The following is a 16,955-nucleotide window of genomic DNA, read 5'->3' as shown; positions in this document are numbered from 1 at the left end:
TGACAGTGTCCGCTCTCTGAGGTTTAGGCAAAGTGCTGTCATGCCCTGGTCTCTGTGGATCCATTCCCACAGTGACCAGACCTGAGACCCTCAGAACTTGGTTTACTTGCAACAATCTGGCTGACAGTGAGTCAGCCACCCCTCAGTCTGTGCTCTGCTCTTACTCTGGACCCTTTCACAGGCTGCCTTGCAGGTCGGTGGCCATGGGGAGCGGCTGTGCCAGTGCCGGCAGGTGGTTCTCACCACAGCCAAGGCCATCCCCATGCAGGTAGATGGAGAGCCCTGTAAGCTGGCGGCTTCCAACATCCACATTTCCCTGCGCAACCAAGCAAACATGGTGCAGAAGACCAAGCGGCGCAACTCCATGCCTCTGCTCAATGAGTAGGTTCCTCAGATCAATCTGCCACCCCTTCTTCAAAGCAGAAGGGATGAAGGGAAAGGGATGGGACTGATCCATCACTCCCAGAGGCATTTCAATCCTCTCTCAAGGAGAGCCTGGGAAGTGATCAGGTAACAGATGTATGGCCAGACCCTGATCCTGGAGAAGCGGATGGTGCCAAGCTCCCCACCCCAGTCTGTGCACAAGACTCTGCTATAGGCTGTTTTGGAGGGGTGAGTGGGATAAGGAGAAAGTGGGCTGTAATTTTCTGATACCTTCCCCTTTCCATCCCCCCTGCATACAGCCAGCAGCCAGTGCCCGAGCGGCTACGGATCCGGGTGAGCCGAATCAGCATGCACGACTATGAGGCGCTGCACTATGACAAGGAGAAGCTCAAGGAAGCCTGTGAGTGACTATGGGTTGGGAGACACAGCCCTCGAGTCTGGCGGTGCCCTCAGCTAAGCTGTGCTAGGTGTTGGGGATGGGACACAGGCTGCTCCCTGAGTCATGTGTGTACCCTGTTGTGCAGCTGTGCCACTGGGGATCATCGTGGTTCCAGGAGACAGTGACCTGGAGTTGTGCCGGACCCAAATTGAGAGGCTGCAGGAGGTGAGGCTTTGCATGGGAAGTGGTTATGGCTGGATGCCAAGGATGGAGGGGCTCAGGGAGCGGATTTCTGAGCCTCCTTGACCTGCACACACCAACATACGCACTCCCGCTTCTTGGAGCAGGTCCCAGTTTGCCTTCACCATGTTGTGGAGGCAGGATCCCAAGCTGCGTGGCCTGTTGCTGCCTACTCTCTGGCAACTTCTTTCTCAGCACTGCTCTTCTGACCTTGTTCTCCAGGCAGAGTGTCGGGGGCCCAGAAAAATAAGGGGGCAATGGAAGAACCCAGCACACATCCTATGGGACCTGTCACCACCCTGGTGTTTGGGGAGGCCTTTCCTCTGTCCCTTTGTTTGCTGTGCTGTGTTCCTTCAGCCCTCTGCAGGCTCTGTGTTACCTGGCACAGCTCTCCCTGCCCCCAGGTGCCTGGAGTAGGCTTGTTCCCCCTCCAGGTCTTTTCATTTGCAAGTACTAAACTTTGTTCTCCTGCCAGCGTGCTAGTGCGTGTCCATGACCCAGACACAGGCTGTGTAACCCTTGCTCCTGGTGAGCAGTGCCTTCTCGGTCCACAGCCTGCCTCCTGGTGCTGCACTGCTTGGTCTGATTTTCTCGCAGAAGATTGCAGGGACCTTGCTCAGTCCCCAGTTAACTGGCTCTTGTGCCTGAGGGAATCCCATCCAGAGTGTGTGTAGTGTCCTGAAGGGCTGAGTTGCAAAGCAGCTTGCCCAGGCGGGCACGCTGGCTTCTGCTGCTTGCTCTGCCTGCTCTGCTGCCTGTCCCCTGCCGCCTTGTTCCCAGGCACTGGTGGGGACATGCAGACAGACTAGTAGCTCCAGGGCTTAGAGGGTAATGCTTTCCTATGGTGTCAGCCTGGTAGACTGATGCCTCTGCAACCTGCTTCACCTCTAAAGCTGTGCATCAAGGCTGGTGTTCCACAGTCACCTTGTGGTTTACCCCTTCTCTCTCTATGGGGAAACACTGTGCTCTGGCCTCAGAGCAGGGCAGAGACCAGGGACCTTGTCCAGGCAGTGTATAATGCCAGCTGTGGCAGCACATTAAGCAAACCTCAATGGGACAAGAGGGGCTGGGGTGCCATTCAGACAAAGGCTGTAATGGCATACCTTGCCTTTCTGCAGGATTTCCCTCCACAGCCCTCTGCTTTAGAGCGCCTGCTCCTTCAGGTGTGTATGGCCTCACTCTGTCCCCCAGGCCCACCTGTCATGTCCACTGTGCTGATCTCGTGGACTCATCCTGTGGCACCTCTCTTTCCAGCGAGCTGGTGTGTGTCACCTGCAGTCTGTCCTGTGCTGGTTCCCATCGCTGTGTGCTGTGCCTCTGTTCAAGTTTCCCTTGCCATCCAGACAGCTGTGGTCTTCCATGTCTGCAGGGACCTCCCAAAGCAAGAGAGATGTTCTGGGGAGAGATGGGAAGGACAAGAGACATGACTTTATCCTCTATTTTTTAATGCAGGAGGGAGATGGAGCCAAACCAAAGACACTGTCATCCCAGAAGCTGTCGCCCAAGTGGTGCTTCCTTGACTGTGAGTATCATCTTCCCCTGGGAGTGCTGACTGTGTCTGAATTTGGGGGAGTGAGGGAACAGACCTTCAGTGACAAGCCTCTAAGAGCCACATGGGAATTGGGACTCATGGATATTGGGGTCTTTGCAACCAGGTGCAGCAGTTTTTCACCCCAGGCTCTGTCTCTGGCTGCTGACCACAAGTGGAGTAAGGGGCATCTGCTGGTCTTCTGTCCCCAAAGCTGAAGGCAGCTTGGTGGCACATGTCCTGTCACTGCAGGATTGCTGGGGTTGCTCTCCTGTGTCATGCAGGCAGGGGGCCCCCCTGCTCCAGCATGCTGAGAGCCAGGCTCACCATAAGCATCCCAGTGCTATGGGAGAGGGTCCCTGCTGGGCTCCAGTTGCTTCTCCGCTGCCTGAAAGTAACTTTCTCCTCTCCCTTTGCCTTCACTGACCAAGAGGCTCCAGAGCTCCCCCCTGTATACCTGGAAGTTGGCTGAGAGACCCAAAGGAGCAGGGCTTATTTGGAGAGCTTTAAACTAGATTTGAAGGGGGATGGGGTTGTAGCTGGGCTTGCATGAGTGGGACAGCACTCTAGAATTGATGAAGACTAGGAGGCCTCCCATCCCCCTAGGGTGAAATCAGTGTGCTCAGCTCATTCCCTGAAATGCCTGTACACCAGTGCACGCAGCATGGGGAACAAGCAGGAGGAGTTAGAAACCTGTGTTCGGTCAGGAGATTATGATCTGGTGGCAATTACAGAGACATGGTGGGACAGCCCACATGACTGGAATGTGGACATGGATGGCTATGTCCTCCTCAGGAAGGACAGGCCAGCCAGGTGTGGTGGTGGAGTTGCTCTTTACATGAGAGAGCAACTACAATGTATTGAGTACTGTCCAGGCATGGATGAGGAGCTATTTGAGAGTCTATGGGTGAGAATTAAGGGGCAGGCTGGTATGGGTGATACTGTTGTGAGTGTCTATTATAGGCCACCAGATCAGGGTGAGGAAGTTGATGAAGGCTTCTATGCGCAGTTGAGAGTGGCCTCACAATTATGGTTGTTGCGGGGGATTTTAACTTCCCTGATGTTTGCTGGAAGGACTGTTCAGCCAGCCAGCCACAGTCCAGGAGCTTCCTCCAGTGCATTGATGATAACTTTCTGATGCCAATGGTGGAGGAGCCGACTAGGAGAGTTGCACTGCTGGACCTCATCCTCACTAACAATGAGGGTCTGGTTGAAGCAGTAAAGGTCGAGGACTGCCTTTGTTGTTGCGACCATGAAATGGTCGAGTTCAGGATCTCGTGTGGCAGGAACAGAATACCAAACAGAATCACAACCCTTGACTTCAGCAGGGCAAACTTTGGCCTTTTCAAACAATTGCTAGGGGAAATCCCATGGGCAAGGCTGCCTGAAGGTAAAGGGGCCCAAGACAGTTGGTTAGCCCTCAGGGACTGCTTCTACCAGGCTCAAGAACAAAGCGTCCCGACATGTAGGAAGTCAAGAAAGGGAGCCAGGAGACCTGCGTGGTTAAACAGGGAACTGCTGGGCAAGCTCAAGTGGAAAAGGAGAGTTTACAGATCACGGAAGGAGGGGTTGGCCACTTGGGAAGAATATAAGGCTGTTGTCAGAGGATGTAGGGGGGCAACTAGGAAAGCTAAGGCCTCCTTAGAATTAAACCTGGCGAGAGGGATCAAAGACAACAGAAAGAGCTTCTTCAAATACGTGGCAGATAAAACTAACACCAGAGGCAATGTAGGCCCGCTGATGAACGAGGTGGGTGCCCTGATGACAGAAGATACAGAGAAGGCAGAGTTACTGAATGCCTTCTTTGTCTCTGTCTACTCTGCCGGAGGCTGTCCTGAGGAGCCCTGTACCCCTGAGGCCCCAGAGGAAGGCAGGACAACGGAGGAGTTTGCCTTAGTTGATGAGGACTGGGTTAGGGAGCAATTAAGCAATCTGGACATCCATAAATCCATGGGTCTGGATGGGATGCACCCGCGGGTGCTGAGGGAGCTGGCTGAGGTCATTGCTGGACCACTCTCCATCATCTTTGCCAAGTCTTGGGAAATGGGAGAGGTGCCTGAGGACTGGAGGAAAACAAATGTCGCTCCAGTCTTCAAAAAGGGCAAGAAGGAGGACCCAGGTAACTACAGACCGGTCAGCCTCACCTCCATCCCTGGAAAGGTGATGGAACAATTTGTCCTTGGCACCGTCTCAAGGCGTATCAAGGATAAGAGGGTCATTAGAGGCAGTCAACATGGCTTTGCCAAGGAGAAGTCATGCTTGACCAACCTCATAGCCTTTTATGAGGACATAACGAGGTGGAGAGATGATGGCAGAGCAGTGGATGTGGTCTACCTTGATTTCAGTAAAGCATTTGACACAGTCTCCCACAGCATCCTTACAGCTAAACTGAGGGAGTGTGGTCTGGATGATCGGGTAGTGAGGTGGACTGCGAACTGGCTGAAGGAAATAAGCCAGAGAGTCTTGGTCAATGGTGCAGAGTCCAGTTTGAGGCCTGTATCTAGTGGAGTGCCTCAAGGGTCAGTACTGGGGCCAGTACTATTCAATATATTCATCAATGCAATGACTTGGATGAAGGAATAGAGTGCACTGTCAGCGAGTTTGCTGGTGACACCAAGCTGGGAGGGGTGGCTGACACGCCAGAAGGCTGTGCTGCCATACAGCGAGATTTGGACAGGATGGAGAGTTGGGCGGGGGAAAATTTGATGAAATATAACAAGGGCAAGTGTAGAGTCTTTAATCTGGGCAGGAACAACCCCAGGTTCCAGTATAAGTTGGGGAATGACCTATTAGAGAGCTGTGTACGGGAAAGGGACCTGGGGGTCCTGGTGGTCAGCAGATTGACCATGAACCAGCACTGTGCCCTTGTGGCCAAGAAGGCCAATGGCATCCTGGGCTGTATTACAAAGGGGGTGGTTAGTAGGTCGAGAGGAGTTCTCCTTCCCCTCTACTCCACCCTGGTGAGACCACACCTGGAATATTGTGTCCAGTTCTGGGCCCCTCAGTTCAAGAAGGACAGGGAACTGCTGGAGAGAGTCCAGCGCAGGGCAACAAAGATGATTAAGGGAGTGGAGCATCTCCCTTATGAGGAAAGGCTGAGGGAGCTGGGTCTCTTTAGCTTGGAGAAGAGGAGACTGAGGGGTGACCTCATTAATGTTTATAAATATATAAAGGGTGAGTGTCACGAGGATGGAGCCAGGCTCTTCTCAGTGGCAAACAATGATAGGACAAGGGGTAATGGGTGCAAACTGGAACACAGGAGGTTCCACTTAAATATGATGAGAAACTTCTTCACAGTGAGGGTGACGAAGCACTGGAACAGGCTGCCAGGGAGGTTGTGGAGTCTTCTCCTCTGGAGACATTCAAAACCCACCTGGACACCTTCCTGTGTAACCTCATCTAGGTGTTCCTGCTCCGGCAGGGGGATTGGACTAGATGATCTTTCGATGTCCCTTCCAGTCCCTAACGTTCTGTGATTCTGTGAAATGACTGCTGGTGGCACTTCGTCTCCCTGCCTCCCCAGCAGCAGGGCATCAGGCACAGCTGTGGGTTGCAGAGTGGGGCCTGGGAAGCCTTGTGCTGGGCAGAGAGGATGCAGCTTCTTCCTTTGGGGCCCCAGCCCTGCGTGTGGGGCTGCTGGCACTGCTGCTCCCAGGTGTGACTACCAGGGCTGCCACACCAGGACCACTTCTTCTCATCCTGCTGGTCTCCCAGCAGCAGGTTCTGGGCTCAGAAAAATGTGTCAGGAAAGAGGCCAGAGCCTCATTGAAGGCAGTGTAGGTTCATTCAAGCAGCTGAATTACAGGCCTTCAGCAGCAGCTCACTGTCTGTAAATCTCCAGCCAGGACAGGATACATGAGGTTCTTTCACTCTGCTCTGTCCCCACTGTGTTTGTGGAGAGAATTCCCCAGGTCCCCAAGGGTCCCACCACAGCAACCTCGCCTGGGCATGCACCAGCAGCCTGCTGGGACATGGAGGAAGTGCCGCCTTATGTGTGGGGACCCAGTTGTCCTGGCACTGTGCTCTTGCGTGTCCTGCTCTCTCCTGGTGAGCTGCATGGGTCTGGCTCCAGCACAGCCACTTGCTCCATTGGTGTTGAAGGAGTTCCTCTCCTGATGTGGGATCTACCTAAGGAAGAAGGATGAGCAGAGGGATGCACTCAGACAGGGTGCTGCCAGCAACAGGCTGGAGGCTGGTTTGAAGCTGTCCTGCTGTTCTAGGAGACAGGGACTTGGACCTACAACTGGTGGTGGTGTGCTCCATTGTACCCGGCAGTCAGTGGGAGGCTCAGCTCCCTCTTCTCACAGCCCCACTAAGTGCTCCCATTTCTTGGAACTCTGCAACAAGATGCACCATGTTAAATTGGAGTAGTTCCTCACCTGGTGCAACTGAATGCTGCGATGTTAACAGCACAGTCCTGAGTTCATCTGCTCAGGCTAATGCTAGAGTACCTGGAAGCCCCCAGAAGGGCCAGAGCATCAGCTAGGTGTGTTCTTGCCTTCCCTATGGCTCCCTCCCAGGGGTTATCAAGGAACAGATAGCAAGCAAAGGCAGAGGGGCATGTCGATCTGTCAGCCCAAGGGGCTGCTTCTTAGGTAAAGAGAACAGCAGAGTCCCAAAGGGAAGCCGGGCACCTCCTGGTGAGGGGGTGCTGTTTGCTTTGCTGTGACCTCCATGCAGGCCACAAAGTGGCTGGTTAGTTTGCTAGCACTTGGTGGCAGAGAGGGGCTGTCTCCCTTGTCCCATGCCAAGAATCATTCTGTCTCACTCTGTCCCTGTCTTACAGCAACCACGGCTGATCGATTCTACAGGATAGACCGTGCGCAGGTGAGTGCAGCCTCGTCCTCTGCCATTGTCCCCCTCAGCATCTACTGGGAAGGAACTTGGGTGTCATGCATTCACATGGACCAACAGGCAGGCTCAGCCTTGGGGACACCCGTGTCTCACATCAGTGCCCTGCCCTGGGGCATCAGCGGAGGGGTGGCATGGTGGTCCTGGCTGAGGACCAGCCCCTGCACCTCCAGATTCCTGTGGAAAAGGGAGGTAGTGTGAGTGGGAGCACAGAGACTTGGATCGGAAGCTGCCTGCAGGACCCTGCAGTGGAGGGATTAAGGAATAGCAACATAGCAAGGCTGGTCAGGGCACCCAGCAATTGTCTTACGCAGCAATAAATACTTTCCCTAGTGATCTGAATAGGGGGACATGGAGATGAGATGTACGGGTCAGCTGCTAAGTTGGGAGGAGACACAGAGGCTTCCCGGGCACAGGTCCTAGGACTCTCTGAGCGACCATAATTCTGCTGAGTGAGTGGGTAGGCTACAAGGCCTGGGATGTGAGGGGATGGGAGATGGAGCTGTACAGAAGCAGGTCTTGCTTCTGAGGAGGCTGACTTGTGCCTTTCAGGAGCACCTCAACTATGTGACAGAAATATCTCAGGATGAGCTCTATGTGCTGGACCCAGAGCTGGTGATCACCCAAACTGTGGGCACCTCTCCTGCTATGCCTGACCTTGTTGATTCGTCTGCCACACCCACAGGACACCTATTTGCATTCCCCTCCTCTTCCTCTACTTCACCCTCCTCTCCTGCCCCAAGGTGAGTCTGGAATGGGGGTACTACACCTCAGGAAAGATGGGCAGTGAGCCAGGGTTGGCTTCATAGCATTGATCCCTGGGCCAGATTACAGGGAGGCTCCCTGGAAGCAAGTGGGAATTCAGTGCAGAGTTAGAGCAAGGGGAGAGACGATGTCCTGTTCTCCCTGCCCTGCAACCAGTGCCACTGGAGGTGGTGGGGCAACACCAGGTGGCTCAGCTGTGGGGTCAAGCAGTAGAAATGGAGTGGGGATAGGGAAGAACCCACATTGGGGGAGAAACAGATGGCGTGGCCAAAGAGCAACGGCATCCCTTGGCCTGCCTCTTCTACCTGCTGGAGATGTGCCATGGGCAGTCCTCTCCACAGCTGTCCTTCCAGCTGCAACACGCCCTTTTGGATCATCTGCCATGAGCGGCAGGGCTAGTTATGCCTTTTCTTCTTCTCTTCCAGCGCTGAGCCTGCACACTGCCTCTCACACAAAGGTGAGTCCTGTCCCACTGTCTGTCGCACCTCCTCTTGGGCTGCTCTGGTTTGGGTCCCTGGCACATTTTTTTTGGCCTGTCCTTTCCCTGGCATGCAGACAGGAGCTCTGCTGTCCATGTGCTAGGCAGGAGCACAGAGCCCTGCAGGTGAGTGAGACCACAGCTGGGGAGGAGAGACCTGACAGTGATTTGTGGAGCAGCCCAGCCAGGCACCTTCCCGACTGACTGTGTGGGAACTGGCATGGCCAAGGGGTTAATCCCCCACCTGCAGAGCCAGTGCTGTGGGCTAGGCTGAGGGCCTGTCTCTGCCAGGCAATGGTGGGAGCCTGAGAGGTGGGAGCACAAGGTCAGGGGCCTCACTGAGCTGAGCAAATGGAAAGAGTTCACTGGAGCTTGAGTGGAACTCAGTGCCTGGAAGTGTGAGTGAATCATGGGTGAGAGATGTCTCGGCCACTGGCTGATGCCCAGATCTGCTGCTTGCTTCCATTACAAGTCATCCTGCCCAGGGGCAGAGACGGCTGCCCCTGCACATGCACCTCCTTGGGGCTGAGGTCTGGCTGTGCCCCCAGCTACAGGGGGTCTCCTTCCTTCCCTTGGCTTGTCCCGTACATGCCTGAAGGTGAGTCATGTAAAGCCAGACTAACCAAAGGGTTAGCACCTGGAGGAGCTCCAGCTGACTGCTGAGCTGCCAGTGCCCAATCCTTGGCTCCAGGGTTAAATAAATGACATTACAGCTAGGCTTTTCTGACCCCAAACCCATTTTCCTTCTTTACAGATGACCCTCTGATAGAAGCTGCCAAGAGCAGCAACTTCTGCAAGGTGGGTGCTCCCGCTGCCTGCTGTGATGTGCAGCCAGGGCTGTCTCTGAGAGCTGGCTCCACAGCCCGCTCAGCTGGCGTGTCCCCTGGGCTATGGGAAGCCCTGCCAGCGGCACACCATGATTGCCCTGGAGCAGCTCCTGTTGAGGGCCTTCCTCCAGGAGCAGTGGCTGGAAAACAGACAGGCTCCTGGCAAGAAGCCCTGTCCGTCCCCAGGGAGACATGGAGGGAAGGGACTTGGGGGTGTGGCTGAGCTGGATAAAGCTCCCCACAAGGCCCCAAATATCCACACAACCTGCTGGGCACCCTGGGACAGGATGCTGAGGCTTGGGGCTTGGAGCTGTGAAAGGCAACTCATCCTGAGCAATCTGGCAATCCTGTAGTTCCAAGAGCTGCACCGGGCTGGAAGAGACCTGATGGTGCGAGACTCCTCAGGCCAGACCGTCCTCCACCATGCTGTCAAATCAGGGAGCAAGGACATCGTCAAATACATCATTGAAAATGGTGAGCTGAGGCCAGAGGGCCACCCTTAGCAAAGGAGCCCGGCAGCTGAGAAAGGCCAACCCTGTGCTTGGAGGGTGTGTTCCTGGGCTTAGATCCCTTCCCTCTGCATTTGCTATTAATACATACTCCTTCTGGTGTATGGGCTTTCCCTGGAATCTGTTTGCCAGCGTTGGGGTGTCCCTATGTCTGTTACATGGTATGGTCCCATCCTTGCAGGGACCAGCATATCTCTGGGAAACATTTCTCAGTGTCCTGCTTCTGCCTTCAGGCCAGCTGACCTGTTGTTTCTGGCAGCTCCCACTGAAGTACAGGCTGCTGTATTTTCATTTAGATATTTCTCTGTAATGAGTCCACAACAATTCTTCTCTGGTCTCAGCTGGGCTCAGATGCTGTTGCTGGCCTGAGTGCTTTGGAGCCAGGGGCTTTGTAGGCAGCATGGATAGAAACAGCAACCCCTATGGAAAGATGCAGAGTGTGACTGGGGAGTAGGTGGGTCTGTCTCTGCCTTGCAGCTGGGTCTCACTTGCCGTGCACTTTCTCTCCACAGCCCCTTCAGAAATCCTCGATGCCACCGAGGAGGAGAAGTAAGTTGCTAACTGACTTGCATTACCTATTGGGCAGACCCTCTGTGAGGTGACCAGTTGTCTGGGCACTTACCAGCTGGCCTCGTTCCAATTAGCAGCTACGGTTCCCAGTCCACGCTGTACTGACCATCCCCAAGCAGCACGCCCTCCTCTGCCAGGGCTGCCTGAACAAACATGCGACCCACCGCGAGCTCCTGCTGCAGCCGAATTGCTGTCCCTTGCTGCCACCCGCATGTGCTACTTGTCCCTATTCAGGGGGGAGGTCTCACATCTCCTGCTTTCTCCTCCCCAGCGGCGAAACCAGCTTGCACCAGGCTGCAGCCTTACGCCAGCGCACTATCTGCCACTACATCGTGGAGGCCGGGGCTTCGCTCATGAAGACAGACCTGCAGGTGATGGTGGGGAGCCTGGCAGCAGGGCTTTCGGGGGGACCAGTGTGCTGGCAGGAGCAGGGCAGCAGGACAGCAGAGCAAGGGTGCTTTGGCTGAGGTCTTTGCCAGCTGGAGAGGAGCTGACATGAAGCACCCGCTCACCCAATAGAACCCAGCTGCCAAGGGGTTAAATGCCTCTCCTCCCTGCAGTTCTCTCACTGTTGTTTTATTAAATTAGAAGCAAGGGGCTGGAATGTCTCATCCCTGTCTCCTTCTTCCCACCCTTTGGGGTCAGAGCAAGGACAGTCTCGCTGCGAGCTCCCTCCCAGCTGCAGGGCTCCCCCCGCTCTCCTCCGCAGACGGCCGTGATGGAGACACTGGGAGCTCCTCTCAGCTGGTGAAGCCAGCCCACGGGGAGTGGGAGTGAGCAGTGGCAGCCCTTTTCTTCACATGCTGAATTAATTGAGATATGCCTTGGTGCCAGGGACTTGTGCCAGCCCTGGCAGAGGAGTCACAGGAAGGGAGCTTAAGGCCGTGTTCCAGTGCAGAAGGTTCCTGGGACTGGTGGGTGGCAGAGGGGACACGGTCACACCATCTGGTGAAGAGTCATAGCAATGGGCTGTAACAGAGGAGATGTAGTAACAAGCCAAGAAGGTGCGATCTCTGAGTCTGAAATAGAGGGTGGGAGCCCAGATGGGTGGTGCAAGCTTGCTGGGGCCAGTGGAGCTTGGAGGCCACCTTAGAGAACACACAGTCCCCTAACCAGCTACCAGGGAGATGCTGTACAGGTGATCTCTGAAAACCATCACTCCTCCGTGGTCCCGGCCAAGGCTTGGGCCTCACACAGTGCCCAGAGCAGGGCTGGCCTGGCTGGAGACTCAGCTGCCAGAGGCAAGGGAGCACGCCCCCTCTCTGCCCCCAACCCCTCATCTGCCTGAAGGAGAGGAGCAGCCCCCAGCCTGCCAGCACAAAAGGGAGCCCTGCTCAGGCATGATGGCTGGTCTGGGGAGCCAGGCTTGCATGTCCCTGTGCAAACACATGTCCAGGTTTGTAACTGCCTGGGGACACCGCTGTGCCACTGCACTGACCTCACCTGGGCTCCAGGTCACAGCTGGCCTGCATGGGCAAGATCCAGCCTGCTGTCAGACCTGTATCACGAGTTCAGAGCAGGCTGGTCCTGCACCATGCAGCAGTGAGGGAGGCTGAGCCTTATCAGCTGGCGTGCCGAGGCATGGCCAGGCAGGGGGCCCTGGCAGCTCCGGTTTCAGGCTGTGGGCAAGCAGCCTTGCAGCGAGGCTTCCGCAAGGGGACAGGAAAGAAACTCAATTCCTCCTGTTGTTTTCCCCTCCTCTGTTTAAATGAGCGCCTGCACTGAGGGGCTCTGGAGTGGAGGCCCCGAAGGAAAGCCGGCACCAAGAGGGGTCTCAATCCCTCTGCCTGTGTGCATGCACAGGGATGCGTGCGGGACGGTGGGGCATGCCCAGTCTTGGGCTGCGTGTGTGAAAGAGGGGTTTTTTGGGTGCATCGCACCTCTCCACACCCATGCAGGGGTGGGCTTTTGTCCACAGCCACATCCAGGCCCGGCAGAGGCTCTGCATGTCTGACCATTGTTCCTGCTGCAGAAATATGGCTGTGGGTCACCCTGGAGGCGCCGGCACCCTGCCACAGCCGCCCGTGCCCCGCTGTGCGCTAGGGGACCAGCTGGGCAGGCCAGGCATCCCTCTGGGGCTGGGTTTCAATGGCAGCTGCAGAGCGCCAGGTTTCTGCAGTCTTTCTCAGCAGCATGGCAGAGCCTGGGTGCTTGGCAAAGAGAAGTGAGGAGCAGGGGGGAGGGGGGAACGGAGCGAGGAGATGGAGCTGGGAGCTGTTAACAGATTTGCTTTTTATGGAGTGCGGGAGTTCATTAGTGGACACAGTCCAGATGGCTGCAATAAGCTGGTGAAATGTGATCCTCCTCCGGGAGCAGGAGCACTAGCCAGGCTGCTGAGAGGGAAGGGGGGTTGGTATTCCCGGGCATTCCCCAGACATTCCTCACCCTCTCTAGCCTGCCTCTGCAGCACTGGGGAAGAGCAGGTCACAGGGACCAACCTTTGTCTCTTCCCAGAATGCTGGTGATGGTCAGGGATGGTCTCTGTCCTGGACCAATGGCACTTCAGGGGACATGTTCCAGCCCCACAGCAAAACTGGGCTCCTCAGGAGCATGCTTTTGCTCTGTGGCCAGCACCTAGGCATTTGGCTACTGCCTGCCTTGGGTTTTGGCTGCAGGCTCTGCTGGACCCAGCTGCAGCCACCCTTTCGGTGGGGGAAGGGGGGCACCTTTGGGTGCCAAGGCAGCGTTCAGGCAGTGCTTGGCGCTCTGACATCTTTTGCCTCCTCTGTGCAGGGAGACACCCCCAAGCACCGTGCTGAGAAAGCCAATGACCCCGACTTAGCTGCCTACCTCGAGAACCGACAGCACTACCAGATGATCCAGCGGGAGGACCAAGAGACAGCTGTGTAGTGCTCGGCGTGCCTTAGCCCAAGCCAGCTCAGACAGGAGGAGAAGAGGATGATGGCAACAGGCAGAGCTGTGAGTCTGGCCCAGCCCTCCCTAGATGTCGTCTTGGTCCCCGGAGGAGATGGAGACAGCAGAGCTCTGCCTCAGGCTGGGCTACGTCTCTGTTTATGAGGACAGTGGATATTTAGGACTTAAAGCCTGGCTCTTTGTGTGTTCCCCCTTTTGCCCCTCATCTACCATGTTCCCTGCCCTGGATGGGCTCCATCCTTCAGCTCCGTTGTGGCAGACCAGGCTGAAGCCCTTGGTCACGTGTGTGCACCGGAGTGATGCCAGTACCCCCTCTACAGGCTCCTAACTATGATCCTTGTGGGATATCATTGCTCGCCACCTCTCCCTGCTAGCAGTGACCCTCCTTTAGATGCCTGGCTAGGTTTGTGTCCTGTTCCTCCTCTGCTGTCTGGCATAGCTGCAGGAGGCACAGGTTGTGCAGGCAGACAGCAGAGGCCATGAACCTCAGTGCTGGGGTCAGTGCTGCTCTCAGGGATTCCCCTCATGCCCCCCAGCCTGTCAACATGCATCCTCTGAGTCCAGCTCCTGCCATCCCCCAGACGGGATGCAGGGCTTTGCAGAAAAAACTTGGGCACTCACCCAGCGCAGACACAAGTTCCCTGGGTAGGCCACCAGTTCACCCTCTCCAGTTTTAGCAGAAAGAGGGATTTGGATGCATAGGAAGCATCAGGGCTCCCAGCCCCGAGTCACGCCTGCAATGGCATGGCATTTCACCTACCACCTGCCAGGGGGCATGAGACCACGACTCATCTTCCATGGGTTCTGTGGGTGCTGAGCATCCACAGACGCATCAGGCCAGCCCTTCAGCAATGGTTTTGCAGCACTGACAGTCTCTGGGACCAGGAGGTGTCAGCAGAGGAGGAGGCTCTGGGCCTTGCAGACCTGCTCGGCACCTTCAAGTAGGCAGGGGTTGCGAAGCAGGTTGCTGCTCACAGCTTGGGCCCCAGGAGAGGATGCTGCTGCCGTGTGGGATCTGTGTGGTCCCACCTGCCCTCACACCCAGCTGTGCCCGCTGGGTAGTGCTGGGTGGCAATGTTTGGATCTCTCCTAATACCAATACCAAAAAGTGGATATGAGGATGACTCAGGGAACCGGAATACCCTTCAGGCTTTTAGTCCAGGGGGTAGAGTTCCCTGGGATGAAGGATGTTGTGGTGGGGAGCAGAGGCACAGGGCAATGCAGAATGCCAGGACCCAGTGGCAGTATTAGTCATCAATAACAATAGCATCCTGGCATATTCAGAGCTGGGACGCTCTAGCAGTGCCTGGAGTTCCCATTGGCACTGCTCACTGGCCACCAACAAAAAAGGCACTGTCATCTTCTCAAAGGTGCAAACCACTGCCCCTCAGCTAGGACATCTAGCCTGGCCTGGAGGCATTTACAGCCCCAGCTTCCCCCTTTCTTCCCCATTTTTTATCTTCCCATATAGTTTTTGTACAGGTAGTTGAGAGACACACTGTCCCCCTCCCCGCCTGGTCCCTCCATGCACGCGTGAGCTGAGTTGCTGTGCAATTCCAAGCCCAGCTTGTATTTTGGCGGAGGGGATGTTGGTCGCCCTGCCCATGGAGGGCAGGCGTTCTGTGCAATACCTGAGTCTGTGTTTCCTAGACGCTGTTGTAGGACTGTATTTTTGTAACTCTGTGAGGGTGTTGGCTCCAGCAGGCCGAGGGCCTGGCATGAGCTTGTGTTCCCATTGCTTTTTGACTTGGACCGTTTGGATGTTGTTGTTTCTTGCCATTGAAATAAAGAGATGGATGTTTTAGTTCCTGTCTCCAGCTGCATTCATGAGAATATGGTGGGCACTGCACAAGTGCCACCCCTCGAGGTTGTACCCCAAGGCTTCTGACCGTGTCCTAACTTGGAGATGCTCTGGGGAGTTCTCTGCTGGGCCAGGTCCTTGCCCACTTCCCTGTACAGCATCCCTCTGGGACAGCTGCTGGATACAGTGACTTTGTCTTGAGGGACCTTCTCCCTGACTCCGTGGCATACATCAGTATTTGGTGTAACATGGAACCAGGGAGAACCCACACTGCTGTCCCAAGGGATCCAGAAGAGCTCAGAAGTGTGTACCAGGAGCGGGCAGCCTGCTGCTCCCACTCTGCTCTTGTTCCCCTCTGGGGCAGGAGGCGGCAACTCCAGCGTGTCAGTCCTGCCACACGCTTTGCAGCCACACGGCTTTCAATGGGTATGACAGCAGCATCCAGCCTCCAGATTTCGAAACATTTCTGTCGGCCGTTCTTGTGGTGAGCTGTCCCCAGCCACGCTGCTCTGTGTGTGATGAGCCTGCTCAGGGGCTTTTCTTGTTCATTCCCAGCTCCAGAGGGGAGCGTTGGGGTCCTGCTTCCAGCGCTGAGCACTGGGGCTGCAGCATCAAGGGCTGAGATTATCTCCGTCTGTTGGGAGGACTGCTCTCCGATTACAAAAGCAGGGGATTAGGGACGCTTCTGCTTCCAGCCCTGGACTTGTAAGGATGACTGTGGCCAATGCCACCTCTCCTGCAGAGTTTCCTTTGCAAAAAGGAGATAGTCACTCCAGCTGATGGCGTGCTGGTGAGGGAGCTGGTAATGGGGAGCTTAAACTCGGATTCCTGAGGGCAGCTTGGCAGTCTGCCTGTCACTCCTGCCACCCCCTCTCTGCCCAGAGAAGCAGCCTCCTTCCTCGGCTGGGTTGTCCCTTCCACCCCCCCCGCCTCCCTTTCATCGCCTTCAGTCTTTCAGCTCCTGCCCAGAGTTAACAGTGGGGGTCTGTAGTGGGTGTAAGGCACACCAATTTGTCCTGGCCTCCCTGGGTCGCTGCCCAGGGACCAGGCAGACGTGTGACGAGGAGGAGGGGGCCCACTCCAATGCCCAGACCCCAGTCCGCTGGCGCTAGGCCCATGTCTCAGTGGAGAGCACCGTCAGTAACCATGGCAATGAGAGTTTTCCAGCTGCCCTGGTGTCAAATTTATGGTGGAGGAGAGAAGCGTTCCCAAATGCAATTGCTCTGATGAGGGGCACTCTACCTTTAGGAGAGAGCCCTGCTCCTCTCTCTGAAGGCCCTCAGCATCCCGTTTCTCCCTTGCAGACGGATCTTGGAGGTCCAGAGGTCTGTCTGGCCTCCCACGGGATGGAAGCACATCTGGGGGTGTATACTTGGGAAGCATGCATGCAGGCTGGGAAAGGACATGCCCTAGCTAAGCAGAGCTGGGGTGGCAGCGATTGGCCACATTAATGATTACCTGCCACACACCCCCTTCTGCAAGTATGAACAAGGAAAATGTGTCGTCTGTCATCCCCCTTCCCCGTGCACAGCTGTGTCCCTGCACTGGCACCACTGCGCTGTGCATTAACAGTGCCCCAAGGACCAGTCTTCAGCTGGAGATGGAAAATGCAGAACTGACATGCCATGAATTATCTTGTGACATTTTTAGATGTAAAAAGCTCAAGTTAAGCAATTGCAGAGAAACGCACCTGGGCTGGTCACACTCCCTTCTCTTCCCTCCTTCCCTTGGTATGAGGCCCCTGTCTGC

At 55.8% G+C, this 16,955-nt stretch overlaps 1 protein-coding gene across 4 annotated transcripts in view; it reads left to right on the top strand.

Annotated features, from left to right (window-relative positions):
• Positions 1 to 15,209, top strand: part of DGKZ (diacylglycerol kinase zeta) — a 53,779-nt gene extending 38,570 nt beyond the window's left edge. For 2 of the 4 annotated variants that reach the window (XM_071809153.1, XM_065838480.2), the window contains 13 exons: positions 182 to 381; positions 684 to 784; positions 909 to 988; positions 2,122 to 2,166; positions 2,456 to 2,525; positions 7,318 to 7,358; positions 7,935 to 8,125; positions 8,573 to 8,604; positions 9,380 to 9,423; positions 9,806 to 9,926; positions 10,474 to 10,510; positions 10,803 to 10,902; positions 13,265 to 15,209. In XM_071809153.1, coding sequence (XP_071665254.1) covers positions 182 to 381; positions 684 to 784; positions 909 to 988; positions 2,122 to 2,166; positions 2,456 to 2,525; positions 7,318 to 7,358; positions 7,935 to 8,125; positions 8,573 to 8,604; positions 9,380 to 9,423; positions 9,806 to 9,926; positions 10,474 to 10,510; positions 10,803 to 10,902; positions 13,265 to 13,381 — 1,179 coding nt within the window. In that variant the 3' untranslated portion in view covers positions 13,382 to 15,209. The remainder of the gene's footprint in view (positions 1 to 181; positions 382 to 683; positions 785 to 908; positions 989 to 2,121; positions 2,167 to 2,455; positions 2,526 to 7,317; positions 7,359 to 7,934; positions 8,126 to 8,572; positions 8,605 to 9,379; positions 9,424 to 9,805; positions 9,927 to 10,473; positions 10,511 to 10,802; positions 10,903 to 13,264) is intronic. The other 2 variants (XM_071809154.1, XM_065838482.2) reach the window with 1 other exon arrangement.
• The last annotated feature ends 1,746 nt before the right edge of the window (positions 15,210 to 16,955 follow it).

The sequence above is a fragment of the Patagioenas fasciata genome, chromosome 5 (genome assembly GCF_037038585.1).
Source record: "Patagioenas fasciata isolate bPatFas1 chromosome 5, bPatFas1.hap1, whole genome shotgun sequence".
NCBI lineage: Eukaryota > Metazoa > Chordata > Aves > Columbiformes > Columbidae > Patagioenas > Patagioenas fasciata.
Note: the sequence above shows the minus strand (reverse complement) of the source record. Positions and strands in the feature narration are given on the sequence as shown.